This window comes from Acanthaster planci, linkage group LG01 (genome assembly GCF_054643075.1).
Source record: "Acanthaster planci isolate LZ-2023a linkage group LG01, COTS_SCS, whole genome shotgun sequence".
NCBI lineage: Eukaryota > Metazoa > Echinodermata > Asteroidea > Valvatida > Acanthasteridae > Acanthaster > Acanthaster planci.
The window spans coordinates 28,017,048-28,043,875 of NC_141777.1; the positions used below are offsets into that span (position 1 = coordinate 28,017,048).

At 41.3% G+C, this 26,828-nt stretch overlaps 2 protein-coding genes across 2 annotated transcripts; one reads left to right on the top strand and one right to left on the bottom strand.

Moving 5' to 3' along the window:
• The first annotated feature begins 809 nt into the window (after positions 1 to 809).
• On the top strand, positions 810 to 11,713 carry LOC110975222 (uncharacterized). Its single transcript, XM_022227503.2, has 8 exons — positions 810 to 991; positions 2,577 to 2,792; positions 2,984 to 3,744; positions 3,993 to 4,219; positions 4,869 to 5,108; positions 6,313 to 6,414; positions 6,822 to 7,013; positions 7,663 to 11,713. Exons 2-8 carry the CDS (start codon positions 2,655 to 2,657, stop codon positions 8,037 to 8,039), a joined length of 2,037 nt encoding a protein of 678 aa, XP_022083195.2. The 5' UTR covers positions 810 to 991; positions 2,577 to 2,654; the 3' UTR covers positions 8,040 to 11,713.
• drc7 (dynein regulatory complex subunit 7) lies at positions 11,714 to 26,650 on the bottom strand. The gene is made up of 15 exons (XM_022227551.2): positions 26,356 to 26,650; positions 25,435 to 25,729; positions 24,967 to 25,161; positions 24,465 to 24,623; positions 23,328 to 23,546; positions 22,843 to 22,962; positions 22,059 to 22,263; positions 20,883 to 21,011; positions 19,744 to 19,976; positions 19,204 to 19,419; positions 17,601 to 17,711; positions 17,307 to 17,417; positions 16,431 to 16,625; positions 15,555 to 15,694; positions 11,714 to 15,085 (listed from the first exon to the last, which is right to left on the bottom strand). The coding sequence occupies exons 1-15, from the start codon at positions 26,526 to 26,528 to the stop codon at positions 15,004 to 15,006; spliced, it is 2,583 nt and encodes an 860-aa protein (XP_022083243.1). The 5' UTR covers positions 26,529 to 26,650; the 3' UTR covers positions 11,714 to 15,003.
• Positions 26,651 to 26,828: the final 178 nt, after the last annotated feature.

Here is a 26,828-nt window from a genome sequence, read left to right on the forward strand (position 1 = left end):
GAAACAAACTCTTCTTGTTATATTTTTGCCTTCTTCGTTGTCAGAAGCCGCTTGGGTCTTTTTATATTTTTTATTTATTTTTTTTGTAATTATTACCACAGGAAAAAAAATGAGGTGAACAAAGTAAAGACGTCAACTAATCCACTGACGGCCACTTTCTACACAGTACAGAATTGATCATGTTATATTCAAACATTCATCAACACGTTCCCTGACTGCAGGCTTAGCTAACTGAGGCTGCAGATTGCAGGCACAGCCGCCCAGGCAAAAATAAGTACACCATTTGTCCAACGTGTCTCTAATTTTGTGTCTTCAAAGGGTGGGAGCAAATGGTTATTTGATGAAGAGTGATGGGCATTTTGAAATTCAAACTAAAGAGCGCCCCCCAAATTCCCATTAACGCTTATCTGTAAGCATGTTTCTTCCCCCCTTTTCTTTCATGTCATATTCCTCATTCCTATTTTTCTCCTTTTTCTAATTGTGGAGGGTCCGTCGGACTATACTGAATAGCAACCTGCTATTGGTACTTTGCTGCTTTTTGTTTTCTCCAAAATTGTTTTCTTTGCGCCTTTTTATTTTCTTGATTTGACTTTCTTTTTGAGTTCCTAAGGAATCTCGTTTCAGTAGAGCATGTGTAAATCACATTATGTACCAGAAGGTTGTTAAAGTTTAATTGTTTATACTCCCTCCCCTCCTTCCAATCCCGAAATCAACAGTGAAAAGAAATGGCGCCCTCTATCCTTATGTTCCATACTATAGGTAGATGCCCGCACTGTAGCTGCTTTTAAACGTTATTTTCTCTCCTTGTGGTATCAGGTACCATGCTATGTTTAGCACAAACAACAAAATCACCATTGTTACGCTGGACGCTGGTGAAGTGGTAGGCCAAAGGACGTGCATGATTTACGGAAGTTCTCAATTGAGTGATTCATTGCGATAACAGGATGACATCCATAGAGTCAAAAGCGCACAATGGGGGCTTGATAACCGGGTGAGATTATTTGATTGAAATTTTTGCCTTCACCTAACAAATCACCCCCAGAACTGTGGGCGTTGGACCCTACACTCATTGTTCTGGGTGTAGGCTACTATTTACTAATAAACAGGAAGTTTTTCCTTTCATGTTTTAAATCAAATCTGAAGTTGAATTGCTATGGGCGGCAGGATAGGCCTGGGCTGCTTTCTGAACAGTAAGGCACTACTCAGGCCTTCCTGATGTTTGATGGTTCTGTACACAATTACTGAGTGGAGCATTAGTACTACTACTAGTACTGGCCTATTCCTCTTTTTATGATTTTGGACGGGATCATCATACTAACGCTCCACGCCTGTACATGGAGTAAGGTGAAAACGGTTCTCAAAAATTCCAAAGACTCACCAAAAATACCTCTATCACCACCTACTGGCTGCCGTAAATGCCAAAGTCAAACAGTTGGAGCTTCAATAATATTTCTGACTTCAAAATCTGTCAAAATCCGACTGTTTTCGTTTGACACACGTATAGCACTTAAACTTTTCGCTGCCTCCTCCCATACAAATGCGGGTGTGTAGAGTTTCTGGCCAATAACTCTATGGGCACAAGACTTGTTGATCGTGACATTTGGGAGTGCTACCAACAAGATATATATGCAACCAAACATATGAAGCCAAACTACGGTGGTTGTGTTTATATTGCGCATGCTCAATGTGTATTAGACTCGAGTTGCAGCCGTTCATCGGTATATCAACAGTAAAAACACCATCAATTTGTTTGAATTGCGGTAGTCAAGTGGTTACGGCATAATGGTTTGTGATGCATGTTATAGGAGCCTAATTTCACACGTGAAGTTTTTATGGTTGGTTGAGCATCTAGATGTCATGCATTGTGCATGGTTGTGAACCGTGGTTTGGCTTCATACATGTGATTGCATATATAGCTCCTACCAACGACTGTTTCCTGGTCAAAACGTCTTGTGTCCCAACTACATATGGGCCGCTCCTGCAGTTCGTTAGAGCCCATAGAGTTATTGTGCCAGCAAAATCTAGGCACGCGTATTTGAATGCGAGGAGGCATCAAAAAGTGTAAGTGTTGTGTGTGTGTGTGAAGCGAAAATGGTCAGATTTTGACACATTGTGAAGTAATACCACTGAAGCCCCAAGAGTTTGCCTTCGGCATTTAAGAAAGCCAGTAGGTGGTGAACAAGGTACTTTTGTTGAGTCTTTGAAATTTTTTAAAGCCATTGTCACTTTACTATATGTAATGTCGTCAGTACGACCAATCCCGTCCAAAATTTGAAAAAGAGGACTACTACCTCTCCACTCAGTAGAGCTAGCTTTCTTGATAAAATCTTCCCCTAACAAGCCATAATAACAGGTAACCTATGCTGGTGCGTACGGAACCATCAAACATCAGGAATCAGTAAGGCCTACCATGCCTACAGAGTACTAAACAGTAACAGTTGAGGTCAGGGCTTGCCAATTAACCAATGTAGGTATACCTTATTTTCTTTTTATAGGGCCTAGGCCTACTAGAAATGGGCTTTTTATTGGCGATAATAAAAGTACATTTGCCATTCTGTTGTTTGTTTTTTCCTCAGATGATGCACGTGCAGCTGATGTAAATTGACTCACTGGTAATCACTTTGTCCCACATGGCTTTGGACTTGTGAGATGTCATGGGAAGTGGCACCAGTGCTCACAAGCCAAGTGCAAGTACTTCACCGACAGGTGGAAACATGAACAACAATAAGGACTGTGAATTGGATGCCCGCTCTTGTGAGGTTGTACCAGATGGGACAGATGCACCTTATACAGTAAGTGGCCCATGCACTCTGCTGTTCATATTCTCACCTTCTGTAGTGGTGATGTTGATGAAAGTTGAGTGAGTCACACGTTTACTCCGTGTCTGCAGTTCTGTTGTCCTAATTTTGTTGAGACCATTTTAAAAAGGTGTTTATTATTGTGTCATTGTACATTTTATCATTGAAATTTTTTCTTTATTAAGAACAATGAAAACACTTTGGAGTCACAGACAACGGAAGACAAAAATGAAGATGGGGAATCATCGAAAGAACAGAACGTAGAAGAGAAGAAAGCAAGCATTGCAGAGACAATGGCATTCTTGATGACAGTCCAGGACTTTGCTACTGAAGAGTGCCACGAGAAATTTACCACACTGGGCAAGATCTCCATGGACAGGGCCAATCGGCTGGAGCTTGGGAGGTACATCATGGAGCTGGGCTTTGCTGACCTCTACGTCACCATCCATAGCAACCTCTACAGCCACGACCTGTTCAACCTGGAGAGCCCGGACGAGAGCCGCAAGCAGGCACAGGCCAACCTGAAGAAGATGCGCGTGGCCTACTGGAACTTCACTGACTGCACGGCCGAGCTGTGCACGGCCCTGGGCCAGACTGGCGCCCTGGAGATGACCATCAAGGAGCTGACCCACCCAGAGCTGAGCCACGATAAGCTGAAGAAGGAAGCCAAGCGGTATGTAGTGCAGGGAGCCCTGGGGGTCCTGTTGAACTCCATCCGCCTTGGGGAGGGGAACCGGGCCATCTACCGCAAGGCGGGGGCCGTGGAGATCCTCCACACCCTCATGAGTTGCACCTTTCTCATTGTACGTGTGCAGTGCCTTCTTACTTTGTCTTACATCATCAATGAAGAAGAGAGCGAAAAGATCACGGCATCCGATGGCTCAATTGACACTCTGCTGACTTGGATAAGAGAGGCCTTACGGACGAAAAACCACAAAACCAAACGGTGAGTTTATTTTGACAGAGTTTCACCAACGTTTAATTCATAATCTGACTTTTATAATATGCCTCTTTGAGTTCTACAGATTCAGCACTGACAATAATGCCTTGATCTGACAGTAACGGTAATCTCTTTCAAGGCCACTCCACTTTTATGTTCATTGTACATGGCTGCTGTATGCCACTATCACTGAAGGTATGCGGCAATAGCTGTCCCACAGACGTAATATTAGATTATGTACTTCATGTGGTTAGATTTGGCTTCTCAGTTGAGGAGCTCATGATCGGCTTGAACAACCTGGCGCTGAACGACAACAACAAGGTTAAAATCGTGCAAAAGGGCGGTCTGGACCCCCTGGCCAAGATGCTGACAGTGGCCTTCTCCATTCAGGAGCAGGAGCTGGCCGCCGGACTGGCCTGGAAGCTGGCTTTTATTCCGTCCAATCGACCGGTCATTCAGCAGCACAAGCCCCTCATTGAAGGTAAGTAGGTATCATGAGACCCCCCTAGGTTCGGTTCAGTTTGTAAAAGCCTGACCTTCGCCTTCCCAATTTCTTTCAAATCTCCCTTGCATAGGTTGAGGATTTTGAAGGATTGAAGATTTGTGGCAAAACCACGATGCTGGTTTTGGAGCATGTATCGCGGCCAGAAGTCTTGGGCTGGACCTTGTCCAGCTCAGCCGTGCATAAATCAAGGCCTACCATTAAATTATGCTGGATGTCATCTGAATTGTCCCATGACATCTTTTCATGCTGCCTCACCATATTGACAGTTATTGCTGGAAGATTTTGATGGATTGATGCACTGGTCACACCTCCAAAGCAACACATTCAAGAAACGAAAGGATTTTGGAGGATTTAGGCTGCATGCATTTTTTATATGTGGATTCAGTTGTAGGAATTTACAGGATTCAGATGAAATCCTAACAAATAGGTCGAGTGAGTTAGTGTCATTGTTATTTTTACTTTCTCAAACTCTTCTCACATTTTCCCCTTCAGTACTCATAAAATTTCCTAAAACTGAATTTGATTTTGCAGAGTACCTTCTCAAATCATGTTGAACAATGTGTGAGCAGGTATCCCTATGTTTGCAATACACGTATGTGAACATTTGTTTGCCTTGTGTATGCAGCTTTGACCTCGATGAGAGCATGTGAAAGTGTGACTGTGCGCGAGGCCTGCACCGGTGCACTCTGGGAAACCAGTGAGGGTCAGATTGACTTGCCGGGGCATGTGCTGCACACTGAGCACCTGGCCAACGACAAGCACATTATGATCAGCTACCAGTGGGACGTGCAGAGACGCATGATCATGCTGAAGGACCAGCTGATTAAAGCTGGCTACCGAGTCTGGATGGACGTGGATAAAATGGGTAAGACATTGAGACCAAGAGAACAGGCAGAGTAGAAGATCGCTTTTTTGGTACAGCTGGGGGAACCATGGAATTGGTCTCTGAATGAAATCTGGAGAACAAAAATCAGGTTTGGCACATTCTTTTCCAAAAGGAAGAGCAGAATGTTTACTTTTTGTTTATTTACTGTTGACAGATTAATTACATTGCCCATGTGTTTCAGTAAGCCCCATTTTGGGACTTTTCCAACCTTCAGGTCCTGTAGTGAATTAAAAATAAACCTATGTTGCTCGTTTTGGAGCTGTCTAATTCAAATTCTGAGATACATTTTTCACTTTGTATCATTTACATTACGGCTTAAGTGCAACATCTTTGTATTAGTTACATCAAGATCAAAGTTATTAGACTGATACCATGCCTGTGCTGTTTCGCTTAAAATCAACAGACAGAATGTGTGTTCTTTAAAGGATCATTTCTTTTGAGGTACCAAGCTTTATTACTCATTTGTAAATACCTGGGACAGTCACTCTATTCAAACATGTGCAACTTGACCATGTATTAGAATTTAATAATGCCCGCTGAGAACTGAGAATGCTTGCTGCGTAAAACATTCATTGGCACCTGGCTACGAGACAGTTTAATCCATCCCCGTTGGTCATGAGTCTGCATGCAACACAACATGCAGAACGCGCCAAGTGGGCACCAAGTCTGTATACGAAGAGATTCCATTGACCAACTTTTCAAAGGAATATACCATGAAATTGAAGGGGGTGTTTGGAAAATAAAAGGAAAATTTTAGAACAATATCACTCGAAATCCATTATGGTTACATCTTTTGACTCTCTGAATAAAAAGGTATTTATGAATGGGTATAAATATGTGCTTGGCTGGTCTTAAATGATAGTTTAAGTTAAACATTAGTTTAAACCAACTTATCTCAAAATATAGAGGGCCTGACGTTCCGATCCTAGTAGAATCTTTCTCAAAGGCAAAATGACAAGTGGACAGGACAAAAAGCTAACGAGGAATCAACCAAGCATGGATGAATACAAGAGGACCAACTAAAAATGTTAGTTTAACGCGACTAATGCCCAAGCCGCAGGTCCATTCTATGGCGCCAGTCTTAAATGCACCTTTAAGACCGGCCAAGCACGTATTTATTCCGTTATCCCCAATTGAGTATTTGTTTCTTGTACAACTGGCTTTGTGGTTGGTTGATTGACAGAGGGTGATATTCTTGGGACTATGGCAGAGGCTGTGGAGAACTCCGCAGTCGTCTTGGTGAGCCTGTCGCAGAAGTATAAAGACAGCCACAACACACGAACAGGTAAAAGGCCAAGAAATTGAGAATAGAAAGATTGTTTGACTTGATCCCAAAGTTATTGTACTTCCCCATAGGTCTCTCAAACCTCCTAAGTTCCACTGCCTCGCATTTATGCTGAGTTTATATTTCCTAGATTCATTGCAGCTGTGATTGATCAGACCACAGTTGCCTGTTTATAGTCTCGCTGCTGATAAGTTTTGCGAGATCGCCCCTCCCCCCACATCTAGTAAAGGTTTGGTCTATTGGTAACGTACGTCAGTTTGTAAAAGACTGATATTCTTATAAAGAAAAAAATCATAACTGGTCTACCACTTACATAAACTCTGCAGTGCCCTAAGCAATGGATGTTTTAACATTTCCGCATGGAATGTGACAAAGACTCATTCATGTTCTGTTGTTTTGCATGACAGAGGCCACATATGCCTACAAACAGAACATTCCAATCATTCCCCTATTGGTTGAGGAAGACTACAATGCAGATGGATGGCTGGGGGCGCTGGTGGGAACCCTCTTGTACTTTAAGTTTTTCGAGGACGGCCAAGTGGAGCAGAATCTGCCCCACCTGGTACAGGAGATTGGCTCTCGTGGGAAAGCCGGGCAAGGTGAGACAGGTGACACTCTGTGCTGTCTAGTTTTCAGTCAAGCAGCCCCCGGGCCAATTTCAGTGAGTTTGTCAAAATATGAGTTTGAGTACTCCACATTATGTGGTAGTGGCGAGTTAGACAATGAGTGTGAGTCACAGAAAGCAAAGGAATGGTCTGAAATTGGATATCAGCCGTTACCTTTTCACATCCCTCCAAACATGCCGGGAGGATGTGGAGGAGTGTTCAGAAATGGCAAAGGTAGAGTCCAGCTATTACCTGTTTCCCCTTGAAAGTAGGAAAGAATGTTGAATGATAGGTTTTTGGTTGCACTTTGCAAGGATATATATATCTTTTGAGAGTGTGATGGTTCTGAACAGAACCAGAGATACTTAACATTTGGGACAGTATGCTGTATCGTCAGGAGACTGCCACAGAGTGTGCCATTTTTTTCTTGTACAATTGAGGATGTGCGAGGGTTTGAAAAGGTTTTACCTATTCGTCCAAAATTTCAAGGTTGTAAATGATGAAATTACAGGAGACATGAACTAGCATTTGCTAATCAACACTTGTTTGAAAGGAAATACATTTTCTGTTACAGTCAAGTGGTCATTTAGGTTTTGTTGTTCATTTATAATTATGCAGTGTACCAATTTTTTTTTCAATTCAGGAGATGCAGTTGTCATGAGAACAAACATTCAACCTGTCAAGGCTCCCGTGACACAGAACAAGCCTCCAACCGCTCCGGCTGCCTCTGTCTCGACAGCATCAGCAACAGCCGCGCCACCGCTTCCCAAAGCGGGCCCAGTGGCCGTGGCATCCTGGGACAGCGGCCAGGTGCAGGCTTGGCTGAGGGAGAACCAGCTGGCCGGGGAGGGAGGTGTGGGGGACAAGCTGGCCGGCTTTGATGGCCAGCTGCTGGCCCAGATGCACAGGCAATGCCAGCAGGCGCCTGAATTCTTCCACAACGCTCTGCGGCACGACCTGGGCCTGGACTACCGCACTCTCCTCAGGCTGACCTGTGCCTTGGAGAAACTGATGACTTGAGCGGGTGGTAACGACAGTCTCTTGCCCTCAAATTAACTGACCCTGAAAATGAGAGAAAAGGATTCATATCTGCAATAGACCCTATTCACGTGGAGGCCATTATTGATCTTATCCCCCATATTGCAAACTGTCGATCAGGATGTCACCAGACTGTTTTATATTTGCTTGCGTTCCAAGCCTCCCTTTCAATAGTTTTTGGAATCTGGCAAGGTATAATTCTATGTGTTCAATCACGAATTTGAAATTATTCATTGGAGTGGACTTGTGGACATTTGTCATGAAATTTCATGTTATTGCTTCATTTGTACTCTCAACATTCAAAAATGAAGAGTTAACCTCGCTTTCAAATTCAATATGGCCGGCCCTGTGAATAAAGTCTGTATATCTTTGGCAGTTCTAAGATTAGGGGAAACTGTATATGCCTGTATTTTTTACTTACAGAAAAATAATGTGTGCAATATTGAGTGGAAAGTGATACCATAAAGGTTGAGTGGTTGTTGCCCTTGGTTGATGTAAATCACATCACATTTTTAGGAGCCTCTGGTTTTAGGAGCCCCATTCTGCAATATATCTAGGTTTGCTTGGGTCCGTAACACCCCTGGTAAGTTTTGTGTCTACAAGAACTTCCATACCAAAAATAAGACTATGAAGAAGACATTCTGACTACAGATTAGTAAAAGTATCATGGTTTGTTTGCATTTTAGAGTGAAGTGTGAACTAGCCTTTTAGTCTTATGACTATCCAAGCATTCTATTGGTCCTTTACCAATTCAAAGCAACATGTGACAAGTATTTTGTAATTTTGGTTCAGAGTTTGACCTGCCTTCCGTGCACTTAAATGTGGCATTCTATTTTAAGACCAAGTATATTTGTACGAACATACGGTCTAACATTTCAAGAAATATGTTTAGTTTTCTCAGCTTAGGTTTTTATAAATGTATATACCAAAATCAGGGGATCTAAATTTTTATATTTATGAATAAAAGATGTCTTTGGATCAGTAAACAATATTGTAAATGCCCCATTTCTACTTCAAACTGTACAGATGACCAATCATTTTTAAGAATTTGCTATTGAAGAAGGCTGACAGTCAACAAGTTCAAAGACCAAAATATTAACAGATTGTCCCTAATAACAATGAAGAGGATACTTAAAGTAAATATACACTACAGATAACTTTACCTGCTTAAATTCCCATCATCTGCTTGGTGGATCATTGATCACGTCATTGAATGTTTCATTCTATTCAGTGGGACCCATTGAATAGATCTTCATTCACTTGACTAGTTCTGCCCTCATTTCATATACATGTATTTCAGTATTTCCTAGTAAAAAAAAAGGAAAATCAGTTTGTACGATACAGTTGGTGGCACTCCTGACACAAATCTGTCTTGTAAAATGATGGCTGTTAGTACGAGAGTGGTACCAGCTGTAGCCACAGAATGTCCAGCCTGCTGCACCGGTTTTTAAAGTTGAGAAAGTGTTGTGAAAAAAATTCAAAATTGAAATGATCATCACAAAAATCGTTAAGAGTGGTGACTAGTTTTCACAGATTGAATGTTCCTTGGTAAGAGTTTCATGAAGTGATGGATGGAATGGTCATTCATGCTGTCACTGTGCTTTCAGTGCATGCAGTACAACTTTAATGTTTAACAATACCGTTTGGCAGAATGAATAATTGCTTATTTGATCATTGACCTACCAGTTGGCTGAAGATTTATTCAGTTGTGTAACATATTTCTTTCTCTCTCACATGCATAAAAATTGATATTGAGTTGTTTCATCTGTCAGCAGACCGAACAGTGTGCATTTATGGTGTGGAAAGTTCTACCAAGCAATGAATATCAAACCTACTTTTTTACAGAATGAATATTTCACTCGTTTATAATCGATGAGCCACCATCCACATGATAACAATTATTTATGCCAGGGTTGCATGATGAGAAGTATTACACTTGCATGTATGTATTTTTGAAGAGATGTGCCTGGTTGATGTACCAGAAAGCATGGAGTTACACTTGATATTCCAAACTATGCACTGTCCAAGAAGATGTAAGACAATTTTATCAGTTTGTGGTCAGGGCAGATGTTAACACAAAAACAGAGTTATTTCCAAGGATGGATTTGTGCCAGGGAGATGTTAATTATTTTTAGATTTTTGCCCTGCCAGACATGTATTATAACACTATATACCCAGAGTTTGCCCCTGAAGGCTCGTGAATAAACCACAAGCGTGCAAATGTTCATTTCAGACAGATTTGAAATAAAGACACCGAGCATTCTCAGCAGAACTTGATAAAACTGAAATAAGTCCAGTGTCTGTGGACTTAATTGCAGCACCCATGTTGCTGTGATGTTATAAATGTGTGTTTGCTTTCTCCTTGAGCATGAACTTTGCCTTTGACCAAAAATTTCTCGCCACTGGTAATGTAAGTCTTGCAATTACAGATAGACTTGTGTGAAAAACAAGTGGCTTATGTCAGCCTACAGGGGTTCATCAGTTGCCTTTTTAGTCAGGATACCAGACCCGATGATTCTGACTACGCCACGAATCAAGGCAGTCTTTGGGTAGGGAACCAGACTATTGCCTTTTCTGCACAGTATAACAGTGGATAGCACTTAATTGGCAGTTCATTGTCTGCAGTGCCTACTATATGGGTCCAATTTCACGGAGCTTCTTAACAGTTAGCAGAAAACTCTAACTTAAGCAGAAATATTTGCGCTTTCACCTTATTTTATTAAGCACTATTTCATACAGTGGTGGTGTTTGTGTGCGTACATTAAAATCTCTGTTGTTACGTCACTTAAAGTTTAAGCAAATTTTGCCTCCCAACGTTAGCAAGCCTCTGGCTGTGTTTACTGCTTAGGGTCTCCATGAAATAAATGGAGCCTCTGTTAGTGTGAAATTATGTGCTAAGCAGCACCATGATATTGGGCCCAGGGCTGCACATGCATTTGTGCAGGGGTGAGATTTCTCAGCTTTTTAGCTTATCTCAGCTTTTTTTTGGATTTCAGCTTTTTTTCCTCACTGGCTATGTACAAAAGTGTGGGAGATTTTCACAGTTCAGCTTCTTTATGCCTTTTTTTTAAGGTGTTTTCAGTTATTTTTATCATTGGTCAATCTCACCCCTGATTTGTGGGAGTAAACCAGTCACCCCTCGTCTCTAAAAGGACAAAGGTATCAAAATACATTCTATACCTCTGCACCTCTTTTGGTCTTGTGCAACTGTTTATGCAGGAAATGGCATGTTTGTGAGTGTACAGCATTTAAATAGTCATCTATATTTTTGAATGTATTTTATTTTTAGGTAAATGATAGTCCTCTTTTATTAGTCATATACTTGAACTCAGGGGGATTAATTTCTTTTTAAATTACATGTAGTTTTCAGAAATGTGGGCAAGTTATCTTCAATCCAGTCATCCTAAAGCTTTCCGTTTATGCTGTCGGTCTGTGGGACTCATCTGCTATGACTTTACAATGTCATGACACACAGCTGCGGTATATGAGCTTTTTGTGTGAACTTGATTATGGAGATCTATACAGCTTTCTTTTCCATTGCAGTGGTGATAATCAGGACTCTTGAAATTATTCTGAACGCTCAGATTCTGTGTATGTCTTTCTCTAAAGTTCAGTTTACCTTTCGAGCAATAAACACAAAGCACAACAAAACCCGATTTGAATTTGTTCAAAGCTTGTTTATTTCGTTAACCGTCTGAAGAAACCAAAAGCATTGTGATGAGGAATGGTCACATTAAAGTCTGCCAATGGACTCAGAAATAAAACCACTGTAGCAATTCTCCTTCTTTATCAACTTTTGTCCAGAATAATTAGGCATTTCAAATACAATTTACATTAAGAAAAATAAACACTTTCACCCAAAATCAACATGTCATTTACTTTAATTAAATACACGGACGGAGCCAGTCAAAACCTTGTAAATAACATACATTATGGAATAAGTCATATCATATATTTACAAGTTCTTTACAGTCTCAAGTTTTATGAAGTGCTTTGACAATGCATATACATAACTGGTTATGATACATGAAGGGGTGGCACTATCTCTAAACACTTGAATTATTCACTGATATCAAAATGGTACTTTTCTGAAAGCAAATTTTAACTTAAAGGGGGTTTCATCATACTGCAATAAACATGTGAGCAATCCACTAAGATAAGGTTTGAGTGATGGACTGATTGCAAAAGAATGTAAGATGGTTGGACTACTCCAGCCAACAATGTGCAACAGGCTAGAACAAACGTGAGCAATCCACTAAGATAAGGTTTGAGTGTTGGACCGATTGCAAAAGAATGTAAGATGGTTGGACTACTCTAGCCAACAATGTTCAACAGGCTGGAATAAACATGTGAGTAATCCACTAGGATAAAGTTTGAGTGTTGGACTGATTGCAAAAGAATGTAAGCTGGACTACTCTAGCCAACAATGTTCAACAGGCTGGAATAAACATGTGAGTAATCCACTAGGATAAAGTTTGAGTGTTGGACTGATTGCAAAAGAATGTAAGATGGACTACTCTAGCCAACAATGTTCAACAGGCTGGAATAAACATGTGAGCAATCCACTAGGATAAAGTTTGAGTGTTGGACTGATTGCAAAAGAATGTAAGATGGACTACTCTAGCCAACAATGTTCAACAGGCTGGAATAAACATGTGAGTAATCCACTAAGATAAGGTTTGAGTGATGGACTGATTGCAAAAGAATGTAAGATGGTTGGACTACTCTAGCCAACAATGTTCAACAGGCTGGAAGAAACATGTGAGCAATCCACTAAGATAAAGTTTGAGTGATGGACTGATTGCAAAAGAATGTAAGATGGTTGGACTACTCTAGCCAACAATGTTCAACAGGCTGGAATAAACGTGAGCAATCCACTAAGATAAAGTTTGAGTGTTGGACTGATTGCAAAAGAATGTAAGATGGTTGGACTACTCTAGCCAACAATGTTCAACAGGCTGGAATAAACATGTGAGTAATCCACTAGGATAAAGTTTGAGTGTTGGACTGATTGCAAAAGAATGTAAGCTGGACTACTCTAGCCAACAATGTTCAACAGGCTGGAATAAACATGTGAGTAATCCACTAGGATAAAGTTTGAGTGTTGGACTGATTGCAAAAGAATGTAAGATGGACTACTCTAGCCAACAATGTTCAACAGGCTGGAATAAACATGTGAGCAATCCACTAGGATAAAGTTTGAGTGTTGGACTGATTGCAAAAGAATGTAAGATGGACTACTCTAGCCAACAATGTTCAACAGGCTGGAATAAACATGTGAGTAATCCACTAAGATAAGGTTTGAGTGATGGACTGATTGCAAAAGAATGTAAGATGGTTGGACTACTCTAGCCAACAATGTTCAACAGGCTGGAAGAAACATGTGAGCAATCCACTAAGATAAAGTTTGAGTGTTGGACCGATTGCAAAAGAATGTAAGATGGTTGGACTACTCTAGCCAACAATGTGCAACAGGCTGGAATAAACGTGAGCAATCCACTAAGATAAAGTTTGAGTGATGGACTGATTGCAAAAGAATGTAAGATGGTTGGACTACTCTAGCCAACAATGTTCAACAGGCTGGAATAAACGTGAGCAATCCACTAAGATAAAGTTTGAGTGTTGGACTGATTGCAAAAGAATGTAAGATGGTTGGACTACTCTAGCCAACAATGTTCAACAGGCTGGAATAAACATGTGAGCAATCCACTAAGATAAAGTTTGAGTGATGGACTGATTGCAAAAGAATGTAAGATGGTTGGACTACTCTAGCCAACAATGTTCAACAGGCTGGAATAAACGTGAGCAATCCACTAAGATAAAGTTTGAGTGTTGGACTGATTGCAAAAGAATGTAAGATGGTTGGACTACTCTAGCCAACAATGTTCAACAGGCTGGAATAAACGTGAGCAATCCACTAAGATAAAGTTTGAGTGATGGACTGATTGCAAAAGAACGTAAGATGGTTGGACTACTCTAGCCAACAATGTTCAACAGGCTGGAATAAACATGTGAGTAATCCACTAAGATAAAGTTTGAGTGTTGGACCGATTGCAAAAGAATGTAAGATGGTTGGACTACTCTAGCCAACAATGTTCAACAGGCTGGAATAAACATGTGAGTAATCCACTAAGATAAAGTTTGAGTGTTGGACCGATTGCAAAAGAATGTAAGATGGTTGGACTACTCTAGCCAACAATGTTCAACAGGCTGGAATAAACATGTGAGCAATCCACTAAGATAAAGTTTGAGTGTTGGACTGATTGCAAAAGAATGTAAGATGGTTGGACTACTCTAGCCAACAATGTTCAACAGGCTGGAATAAACGTGAGCAATCCACTAAGATAAAGTTTGAGTGTTGGACTGATTGCAAAAGACTGTAAGATGGTTGGACTACTCTAGCCAACAATGTGCAACAGGTCGACATCATTGGTTCTCTATGGCCCTGGTCTGAAACCAACTGTAAAATGGTGGCAACAACATTGAGGTGTGCTGCACAGCTCAAGCTCCTGTAACCCAGATGAGGATAACTTTGTGAACCACTCAGCAGGGGATGATGTGTGAATCCACACTACGTCACGTGACAGCTATGCAGCGTACTCACAAGCATGATCTGATAATCCTCAGGTTGAGGATCATCAGATCAGTTGTGGCCAGATCACTGTGAAATAATCCTGAGGCAAAGTGGTTAACTGTGTTCCAATTGGCTTCAGGCAAATCCAGTGATAAACCTACGGCTGATGTCACAAATTAGAAACACAGCATAAGCAACTAGACTGAGCTATCTTAACTTGGTCTTGTATACCAGTGTGGGGTAAATTTGGGGAAAGATATCAAGCAGTCAAGCAGTCAATTACAGACTGCAGAGGGACACAGCCACCACTTTTAAGCATCCAGACTGTGATCTTTAGTTGCAGCGGTGGCTTTGAAAGACGAGGAATGCATCTTAGAAGTGTTCCGACAGTCGTGAATCTGTCCGTAGTCTCTGCTCCAGTGCCATGTATTTGTGAGGGGCATTCTCCTTGTGTCTGAAACCATGAAAAAAAAAAAAAGATTTAATACATATTAGAAAAAACACACCAATTTTAAATATAACTAGAACTGGAAAGTGAAGGGATTCTCTTCTGGAGTTCCATGATTTCCTTCTTGTTTTTTAGATGGGGGATAGGTTCCTTATGTAACTTTGACAGGTTTCAGAGAAGGAGACAAATTCGGTCTTAAATGCAAGACGTATGATATGAACACACAGCAACTTCTGAGGGTTTTAAGGAACCCTTACTCTTAAAGCGTTGTTGGAAGCAAAGCCTTAAATTACCCAACACATTAGCGCAGGCCTAACTCATCTCTCTCTGGGGTATTGTAAGACCGCACCTAAGCCACAACATCCAAACATTCTGCTGCACGTATGACAATGTTGAGATTGAGATAAATTTGCTTTTCAAACCAGTGGGTGTGAGACTGTCAAAATGTCGTCTAGCATAGACACTGCGTCCTGACCTGTTGAGTCTGAGCTCCAGGATGTGTATTCTGAACATGGCCTCGCTGCAGAAGGCCAGATACTCCTCCTCGTCGTCCTTGTGCATGTTGACCTGGTTCTGCTGGTACCAGTTCTGCTTCTTCTGTAGCTCCGCCGTCTCCTGCAGGCAAAGACAGGCCAACATCAGTGCATGTTAAGATCAATGAGACAGAACGGTAATGTGGCCGATCATAGTAAGTGAAATCAGAAGTCAGGTGCTGACCTGCTCAGGTAAAAAGTATGGCATAATGGGTTATGAACAACAAAAGGAATGTCTATGTTAGAGTTCATTTGAATCAGGTTGAGGCCGTGTCTGAAACGGGCTTCCAGAGCTACGGCTAAGTCTAATGTCTACGCATCTCCGCACATTTCCAATGGAGGGAAGACCTAGACCTAGCTCTAGACAACAGATTCGGATGCAGCCTGAGGCTGTGCTTAAGACTGGATGACTTGTGATGGACTTTGTTTGGTATCATCACCTGTTCCTCATGTCAGTCTTTCTTCTAATGGTCTCAGCATCAAAAATGACAAGTGATGCCATGATGATGTCGTATTTGAAAATTCATTTCTAAATGGCCCTTTTGGGGCATAATTTCTGGTCATTTTAACTTCAAACTTGGCACAGTTGAATTTACAAATGCTGCTTTGATCTCATTGCAGATATTGACCCTCAACTACATTTTGAAAAAAGCTATGGAAAGGCGCCTTAACTCTGCTTTCATTTATTACAATGAGCAAACTTTTTGTCTTGCATTTTGTATTGTATTTATCTTGTGGGGAGATTCAACTACAAATGCAAAAATCAGCCTTTACAAATGGATTGCTCTAAAGAATGTTGCAGCAAGCCAAAGACCCACTTTCTCAAATCGTGCTTGGATGAGATTGGCCTTGTCGATGAGCCTCTGCTTGAGGTCGGCCAAGCAGTCTTCCTTGAGCTTCAAAGCCTGCTGTCTGTTCAGCCTCTCTGGGTCACCAATCTGGGCCAGGAACGGTGCCAGGTAGTCCAGCTCCATTTCCTCACGTCGCTTCTTCTCCTCCATCTGGAGGCGCTCCTGATGAGGCAGAACAGATCAACGAAAGTTGGAGTTTGTTTGACATTGACTAAACCCAAAATAAGTCAAGTCTGTCACGAGTCAATGTGGCCCATCCGGCCATGGTGCTTATCTCTGGTTTTCAGCGGTGTGAAATGACTGGGAATACGCGTATTTCTATTCCCCCTGGATGGGATGCATGTTGCTCCCCGGATACTGACAGCACCAATTTATACACCAATTGATACATGTGGGTGGAGAGAAGTGGAAGTGTCTTTCCCAAGAACACAACATATGTACAGCCACCAGGTCGATTCAAACCCATGACCCTCCGAGTCGTGAATCCTAACGATTTCATTACACTCCCTTACTACTACTGGGTTGTTAAACATGGAGGGGGGGTTCCTATTTTTAAACAAAAAAGTTCCCTTCCAACACAATTCTATCTGCTAGTGTGAAATCTTGACATATGCTTAAATGGAGGTTTTGGTTCCTTTATACCATGTTGATGGTTTGTTGCCCGTGTTAGCGTCAAGTGGATTTTGCAGGATTTCCTTGTTTCACCAGTAATAGTCTGGTGCTTGGTACATATCAGTAGGAACCCTCTGTGCGTTCAACACTGCCTGCCTGTCAGTTTGTACCCATGATTAGCTTAATAAACTGTGTCCAGTGAAGTGCCTGTGAGACAGTAAAAAAACTCACCCTTTCAACTCTATTCTGTTTGGCCTTCTCATTCCTCTCGGTGTCATAGACGGAGATTTCAAGCTCGGAGCGTGACTCCTCAGTCATTCTATCATTTAGAATTTCCCTCACCTAAAAATGAAGATAGATGGACTGATAGGATGACAACTGAGATATTGACTGGATTTAAGCACACGAACATAGAAAGATTCATAAGTTAGTGAATTGGGGTAAAGAAACGCATGTGCTCGTGGTAAGCTGAATAATCAGGAGATGTTTTGAATGAAAACACGCAACTGATTCAAATCAACATACCTCCTCTTCGGACTCACGCACGCTTGCGATGGTCTTATCTTCCTGATCAACCAGCGACACCAAAAGGTTGTAGATGTAGAGATTCTTGGCAGATCTCTGATGGGGATCCACCTACAAAGGAAGTCAGAGTATTTAGAAAATCAGAATGAAAACATTGGTGATATTCCTTTCCTAATCGAGCACAATCCAGTCTCCAAAGAAAGAGATCAGCCTCATGTAAGCAATGACAAACAAAAAGTACCGAATTAAAATTGCCAGTTTTGAACATCAACATTTCACATACTTTTATTCCCATTTTATTTACTTTTTCGATGCCTGCTAACTTCTCTCTCCTGTCACTTCTCTCTCAAAGGTCACTAATTTTTTTTTCTGGCTAATTAAAGGCTGAATGGTTCTGATAATTATAATTTATTCATTTATAAAGTGCAAATTTCATACAGATATGTTCAAATGCGCTGTACAATGAAGACATTAAACGTGGTCGAGCGAGCATGAAGCATATACAGCGTGGGGTCTGGGGCCTGCCTAAGGTCCCTGGGGAAAACTTTGAACTATAGATACCCCGTTGGGCATTTCAAAGCCTCCTAGTGCAACCATTGGTCATTTTTGTCTTGCAATTTAGGCTATGTATATTTAAAATTTAACTCTTTCTTCATATTTGTCTGAAATTCCTGAAGGTTAACATGAACTAGGTATGTCAAAACTGTAAGTATCGAGGTTTACAGAGTGAGTTAGCTCTTTTCCCACCTGATCCGACCACGTTTTCAAAATTTCAATTCTTTATTACAACTTGGAAAGCACATCGGATGTCCAGGCTTTTGGGATTTTCCGGGCAAGGACTGTGATGCCTACCCGTCTATGGTATATTCCAGTCACTGTGTTTTTTCGAAGATTTTTTGTTGTCAAAGATTGTGTCGAAGTCGAAGCCTCTTTGGACAATGATATATTTGCACTGCACTGACATTTCAATGAGTTCATGTCCAAAACTGTTTAATATTTCATTGGCAGCCAATCGCAACACAACGACTGGATGGTCCCAGGGTGCTATTTACACACAAGGCTTGCGCTTCGAGCCAAGCCGTGTGTATGCCTGCATGAATATGTATACACTGTACGCATGCACACGTGCATGAACATGTACATTCAGTCATATGCATTACAGTGCTCCAGTACTGTTTGGTGTCGGAAAGGGGACGTGCAAAGTTTGGCCTGGCCGTCGAGTCACGTCAGTAGAAAAAGAAAAAAGGAAACATTGGTGCTTGTGCAAGGAAAGAACGAGGAAAATCTGGCCCATCAATAAAACAAAAGTAGAAAATGAAATTCGGCATACTCAACAAAACGTGGAAATCTGCTAACAAGCAGAGATTTTACACCCCTGTAGAGAGGAAACAATAAAAGAAGCAGTTACAGTTTTAGAGGTGGGAAGAAAACCACAAGGAAGATGTTTCTGGGTAAAACCCACAGAATCAAGTAGGGACTGAAAACCCAATCCATACGCGGACTGAGCCGAGAATTGAACATGGGCTGCAGAGGTGAAAGCCGGGCAAAGAAGAACTACTTCGTCAACCCGTCTTTGAGGGAGTTCATGGAACTCCAATTCTACCTGGAATGTGGATGTCATATCTGGAGAGTACATCAGTATTGCACCCTTGTCATTGGCATTGGCTGGTTTGAGGAAGTCCCTTGTTGAGGCTGTGATCTTATCATCCTGGTGATGAAATGTAAGCTGGATGCGATCTTCAGAGATTAGGAAGACTAATTCTGCGATATCCTCACTGGCTGGCTGAGCTGTATTGCGATGAAAGCGATCCACAATTTTCTGCATTGAAAGTAAATATCTTGACTTTAAGGTTCATGTAGCTTTCCACTGTCAGGCAAGCAACACATACTATGGGATCCATCATAAAGGAAGTCAACACAAGTCTATCCAACGACAGAAAAACACTGAAATATTGCTTACAAAAGTTTCATACCAAGAATAAACAGTTGAGAACCAGCCATGAGCAAGATACATTATATAATATTCTAGCCCTTAACTGGCTTCTGCTCAGCAAGTATTTTTCTTCCCTGTCTGTTCTAAGCAACATTTAGGAGACTGAACCTCCTGACTTTTGGACTTATTTTCAATGCATCTCTCACTCACCAAGATAGGCCTTGGGTTGGAGCTGGGCAAAGTGCTGGCAGGTTCCAGCCGGCGCTGTCGCTTGCCGTATGTCACGTGCCTGTAGAACAGGAAATCATCACGCTCCAGGAAGTGCTCCGTCATCTCCAAGGGAGTCTCCTCGCGCTTGACCAGGCCGTCCACGCGGGCATGGTGGAAGAATATCATGGTGCGATCAGTTTCGGGCCCAGGGCTGCCTGCCTTATAAATGTGCTCTGCAAACAAATATTTATTTACTTATTCGGTGGATCCCAAATGAAGCAAAACATCAGCATCTCAATTTCCAAAACAAGAGCAAAAGAGTAAAAGGAAGGCCAAATATTCTGATCTGGCTATTCTTGCTTTGCTGTCTTCCCTTTTTTTCTCAGGGGATTTCGAGCATGATCTACACCCAAGATAATCGGTGCAGTTGGGGCTCTCATGCATAAGCAAAACAAAGTACTAACACGACAGCATTTTCTTAGGATAAGAAGTTAACGAACCTTCAATTGAGTTAATTCACCAGCACTTACATTAGATTAAATACTTTATAACACCGCATACCGCATGCTATTAAAAACAGACTAAAGTTGAAATACCTCACTAGAACAGATATACTACAAATTTGGCTGGGGTTGTTAGGACAGCAAAACTTCAGAGTTTAACAATTTGACTTGAGAGAGACTGCAACTGTGGCCAGTGGAAGTCTGAGGGACAATGAGCCTTTTGCGAGTTACATTTGAATAAACTCTGGTACACTGAGTTATCTGATTGCATGTAAACATAACAATTTAAAATTTCCCAGACTAAAGACACTGTTGCAATATCACCGTCTCTGGAATGGACTGGTTCCTTTATGTCCTTATCCACTGAAAACATTGTACTTGTGAAAGGTGTATCTTATGTAACTAAGCAAAAGCTTGCCCTAAATCACGAGGTATGGCAACAGTGTCTTTAATATGGAGAATTCAAATTGTTATATTCATGTGAATTTAAAGAACTTAGTGTATCAGATTTTATTTAAATTGAACAAGCAAAAGGGTTATTACAATGTTTGAGGACACAAGTCCCACCAACCACCCCCTGGAGAGGGGGGAGTAACCCATCCCTACATCTGAATAACTGCACTAGGTAATCCGTACCTTTGAGGTGTCTTTGACGTCCTTCCTTGTAGTATTCAGTCACAATGCCTGTCCTGTGATTGTGGATCCTCAGGTCCAGCATGTCCTTCCGATGAGCAAACCATTCCTTGACTTGGATCAGATCTTTCACTGTCAAGGCAAGGGATATGACCGATTTCAGGACAATGACACTTGAGGGGTATCCAAATAGTGCATGGATGACGGCAGTAGAGATGGAGAGTAGCCTGGAGCAAAGCTCAGGAAACGTGTCCTGTATGGGAACTTTGATTTGGGGCTGTGCGGCCTCTCCGTGAATACCGAGGCACACACACTGGTCAGTAGCATGCAACAAAGTAAAGCTCAGCACATGGCATACACAGCATGTGTAGCTGACTTCTAACTGAATGGCCACAAACCTGCAGCATCTTGGCTGGCAAGGTAAATTACAGAAATGGGCATTAGGTGCCCTCTCCAAAATGTAATGTTCGAGCATTTTCAATAGCCAAGTTTGATCAGCGACCATGTGTCAACCACTGATCGATTTTGACTGGTAACCTATGCTTAAAATACATTCTGGGTACCAAGCAAACCCCACCAATGGGTGCTAAATGGCTGCGACTTGAACCTGATCAATACCAATATTAAAAACTTGTTCTATTCAACTGCAAAAAAGGGAGAATAATAATAATAATAATCTATTCATTTATAAAGCGCAAATTTCATATGGATATGCTCAAATGCGCAATACAATGAAGACATTAAGCGTGGAACAATGAATACATTTAAACATGGTTGAGCCGATGGCATACAAGGGCGCCTCGGGCAGCCGCCAAACGACCCACATTCACCAACATCAGTAAAGGGGAGACAGTAAGAAGCAGTTACAGTTTTAGAGGTGGGAGGAAAACCCCAGAGGAATATTCTGGGTAAAACCCACGGAGTCAGGTAGGGACTGAAAACCCAATCCACATGTGGACCGGGCCGGGATTCGAACCCGGGACCACAGAGGTGGAAGGCAAGGAAAGAACTACCTTGCAAACCTGACTCCTCAATATCCAGGCATTTGTAATTTCCATATTCTTTTGACGTCCATATTTTGGGAGCATCTACAACATAAAAATTATGGAATATGTGCTTCTAAAACTCTGGCAAATGACAAAAAGAATGAGCAGTTAATACAGAAATGGAGAAACTCACATTCTTTGTCATGAAAAATGGACAGCCTGGTGACCATGCCATCCCTGACTAGGTAGTGTGCAAACTTCTCCAGCTTGGCCCTTTTGTACAGTAGTGTCTTTTTACCCTGGGGGCACCTGGACTGGAAGTCAGTCAGGGAGAGCTCCAGGGCGTCCACCCACGAGGTGGGCATGTCCAGGTTCTTCTCCTCTTCCTTGTCCTCGTCCTGAGGAGAGAGAAACGTGGATGGTGTTCACTACAGAAGTCCTAGTGATATTTCTCCCCAGAAAGATGTTCCACCTTGCCGCCCATTAACCCTAAATTAATGTGCACTGGCCCGTTTAAATTGACCAGAAGCACCATTTGGCAAATTGCAGCTTTATGTCTACTTCAGAATCATATATCACACTTTGCAAAGAGACTAATCTGAGAAGGCACCGTCACTCCAGGGGTACCACTCTTGTGCAAACGACACAAGCATTCTCAAACTTGAGGAATGCGTGCAGCTGGCAAGTTGGAAACACCCAGTTGGTCAAAAAGCCATTCAACATGGGCATACAACCTGCTGATGAGAGTGCTATAATGGCTTCTAATTCTAGCCAATGGATTAATTTATAAATAATCAAATAATCATCTCTGGTTCTTTTACCTCTCATTTAATTATCAGTAATAATAGCATGTTCATTTCATCTACTCCACTAGCAACCTTAACAAAACTTAACCAAGGTCAACCCTTTTCCCGATCCAACTATTTATTTGCCCAATCAACCCTTGCCCTATACCATTCCCATTGAACAAGGTCTACCTCATCATCCTCCAGATCCAAGCCATCCATCTCTAGCTCGGGTATCTCCAACACTGGCTTCTCATTGTTTGGGAACATGTACTCCCATCGGGTGCAGTCTCCAAGGTCAAAGATGAGGTCCTAAAGATAACAGATTGTACAATATTGAAAACCAGCTTCTCAGAGCTAGTAACAAAATAGACTCTGGAAAAATGATCTCCGTACACATTTCTACATTTCTGCCGTTCAAGAGATTAATCTAACGTTTATCTTTGATTTCAGTGTTATTATTTTCTTAGTGCAAGCAAATGTTGCTAATATTACATATTGATTTTATGTAAGGAAATAATTTTGAAAAATAAAAGTGTGCATCCAACCTGAAACAGACAACAGGGCCAACCAAACAGGAATTCATGATAAACAAGGTGTCCAAAACATTTGATAAATTAAACCAGAGATTTTGACCAAACTAATGAAATGTACTCTGAACCTGTTTTGCTACTGACCTTGCACCCATTGGAGCAATCCTGCATGTTGACCCAGTAGTTGTTGTTGTTCCACAGGGACTCGATGCCCAGGAAGGATTCGTGACTGGTGGGGAAGGTGTTGCCTGTCAGGGGCTCGATGAAGAAGTTCTCTGGGACCTCCCGCTTGCCTGCTAGCACCAGGACCCAGCTGTGGACGCGCAGGCCAAAGAGCTCATCATCTGGGGGCTTTTCTAGCTCCTGGCAGGGAATAGAAATATGTGACAAAGTTAAAAACAGCTGCACAGCCTCTCTTCCTCTAAACCGTTCTACCCTGAATTCGTCAACACCTTGTCAAATCTAACAACAGGGGCCATCAGAAATACTGCAAAGTAAGAACACAAATCCACGCAGTATTTTACCAGGCCCATTAATGTGCACTTTTCCATTGTGACATGAAATGAATGCTGTTAGAACCATGGTCTCATCTAACACATCTGGAACATGTCTTGAACTAAGAAAACGTAATTGTTGGGGCCTCACTGCCAGCCAAAACCGCTGGTGGCACAGAATGGACGACATGCTTGTAACCTGAGTTCCACGTGCACTTATCCACCAGCACTCTCAGTTTTTGAGGGAAATTGTGCAAATGAATTTCTATGTGACCGTTCCCTAAATATATGAGTTTCAAACAAAGCATTTGTGATTTTTTTTTCTTTTCAGAGCTGGTATTTAACAAGGTATTTAATTACATACAAGAATATGACATTTTTCAATTCTCTTGAAATGCATATTACATGATCCATTCTGTGCCCATCATCTTTTTTACAGCGAGTTTTTGCAAAAAGCCTACCCAAAAATCACAATCAACATAGCATATTAACAGACCAACTGAACACAGAATGATTCAACAATTCATAGGTAGGGGAGGGGAAGCAAAGGAGAGAAAAGGGTATTAACTTAAGTCTGTAATGCTCTTCTTGTCAACTTTCTTGCAATGTTCCTTGAAAACAGCTACCACTCCCGTTGGGAACATGTTGGGATATGTACTTGAAAAAGTCACAGGCACATTGTCTGTCTTTACACGGTCTCCGAGGATCGCAAATCTTTCCGTCAACCTTTTTTCTACCTCTGCTTCTGATATGTCCCTCTCCAAACATTTCTAGAGACCACACTTACCTCCTGCTTCACCTCTTCCTCTTTGCGTCTCTTCTCCTCCTCTTTTCGCTGGGCTTCAACCTCTCTCGCCTCCTGCTTTAAGATGAACTTGCTACGTAGGTCCTTTGGGGGTTTCACAGTGTATTTCTTCACTTCTTTCTTCTGCTCCTCCTTCTTAACCTAGAAATATATAAGCGTAAGAGGCCAAGGCAGAGAACATTTATAATACTAACAAAGTTCTTATTCTTGCTTTTTATTGAAATGATTCCTGATACAGATGTGCAAGAGTTAAACAAGTTAAAAAAACATTAATTCTACAGCAAAAGTTGCAGGAATCTGTTAATTGTAATCATTAATCTCAAAGTGCATAATAAGACACTATGAAGGAATGTACTTCCAAAAAGACCAGTCTTTGAATGATCACATATGAAATTGGCAGGCAGGTAAAAAACAAAAATCCAACACATTCAAAATGAGTAATGTTTGAAAGGCACACACAAATATTGGCAACTTAGGACAGTACCTCATTTTTCATCTTCAGCAAAGGACAGATTTCCCTGGCTTCATCACACAGTGTAGTTTCCCTAGTAGCATATCCACACACTACATATGCATCATAGCCTGTGCCCAGTAGCAGAGAACACAACAGTGTACTGATCTCAAAGCAGTTGCCCCGTTGTGTCTTCAGAACCTTGGTGGGCGACACCATAGTCTTGGGCTGTATGAAGAGATGAAACATTACCAAAGAAGTGATTTTTGGTTGATTTTTAGAAAGAATATTTTTTATAGTTCATGAAAACATGGGTAAACTATAAATGTACAATGAAAATATCAGGTCAAATCGTATCAATTTCAGTTTAAGGTTTTGACTACTTCTCTACCCTAAATGTGTCTAGGTAGAAAAACAATGGGCATGTAACACAGATTCTGACATAAAACTGGAAACTGCAAATAAACATCAAGATTTGAATATTTTTTCCCCATATCCTACCAGTTCAATGGCATGTATCAATGGCTCAAATGTGATGTAATCTGACACAAACTCGGCACATCCGTCGTAGTCGTACAGCTGGTGGTATGGCAGGAGGGTTGGGCGAATGGTTGTGCAGACAAACTTTTCCACCCTGCATTCATTGAGCGGACACAGCAGCAGCGGTTTCCGATCGCGGTACAGGTGCACATACTGGCGTCGAAAGTTCTCGGCATATTGTAGGACCAGCTTTTCCTTGTTGTTGTTCTCCTTGTATGATGATGGAAGGTTCTCATCAATTTGAACTGTGGGCATACTGAATGATGCAAAACAAAATTTTGCAAATGTAGTTCTCATTAAAAAGTAAAAACATCAACAAACAAACAATGGAGGATCCTGGGAAAAAGCATTGTGATAGTCAGAAATAACATGGTAATAACAGCACCACATTTTTGAAAGACCAATCTGGCAAAAATGATTTAAACCTAATCAAGGAATTCCCTTCCAAAACTCTCCAAAGATAAAGCATATCATATTATCAGTCATGTCAGTATGGTCCTGAAACTGCCTTTATAAACCTGACCTGCTAGGTGCTGGCCGCGTGTGGAAGTTCCACCATGTTTAGTTTAAACTTTTAAATCAATGTTAAATTGTGTTTATTTCAATTATTTTGGGTCTTTGTAAATAGTTGTTCTAATTTATTTGTATTTTTTAATATTGTTAAGCACTGAACATTTTTTATGAAATGAGCGCTATATAAATTGAATTTAATAAATACATGTAATAATAGGTCGAGAGAGCAATCTCCTCAGCTGCTTTCAGCAAGAATAATTTGGTCTTGAGCAGGCACAAGCCACGCAACTAGTAAGTCCTACAATGACAAAATCAAACAGCGACACACATATCAAGTTACACAGAAAAAACAGAGTTACATGTCCTTACAAATCCACTTTTGGCGGTTCCAATGTGATTTGGTCCAGTTCTTCCTTCAGTTCCTCCACAGCGGCCAGCGCCTCGCTTGGAACGGCGGACTGTGTGTCTTCGTCTCCACCACCACGCTGGTCCACTGATTCTGCCTCGACTACAATGGATGGGCCTTCATCAATATCTTCCATGGTCAATCTGAAATCTGATTTGGAAAACAATGCAGAAACTGCTCAAATTTTGTCAGATTTATGTCATTTGACAACTACGTTGAAATGTACGCAAAATCGCGGTGCCGAACAACACATCGCAAAATATAAGTACCCATACCCTTCTTAGCAACCCAATCAAAGTAGTACTTCTTTTAGTCCATATTAACTCACTTTATTCTGAAATTTTATTAGCATAATTAATTTATAAAACAAAATAAAGCATTTTTAGATTATTAAAGCAAATATTTTCATTCAGATCTAGTCTCTTAGTTTATTCAT

Excerpts from the sequence above, each read along its gene's own strand:
- LOC110975222 (XM_022227503.2), top strand. The coding sequence starts at position 2,655 with ATGGGAAGTGGCACCAGTGCTCACAAGCCAAGTGCAAGTACTTCACCG. Across the intron at positions 2,793-2,983 it reads GGACAGATGCACCTTATACA|AACAATGAAAACACTTTGGA; the intron begins GTAAGTGGCCCA and ends TTCTTTATTAAG. Across the intron at positions 6,415-6,821 it reads CAGCCACAACACACGAACAG|AGGCCACATATGCCTACAAA; the intron begins GTAAAAGGCCAA and ends TTTGCATGACAG.
- drc7 (XM_022227551.2), bottom strand. The coding sequence starts at position 26,528 with ATGGAAGATATTGATGAAGGCCCATCCATTGTAGTCGAGGCAGAATCA. Across the intron at positions 23,547-24,464 it reads AGGAAGAGGTGAAGCAGGAG|GAGCTAGAAAAGCCCCCAGA; the intron begins GTAAGTGTGGTC and ends ATTCCCTGCCAG. Across the intron at positions 22,963-23,327 it reads ATTGCTCCAATGGGTGCAAG|GACCTCATCTTTGACCTTGG; the intron begins GTCAGTAGCAAA and ends TGTTATCTTTAG.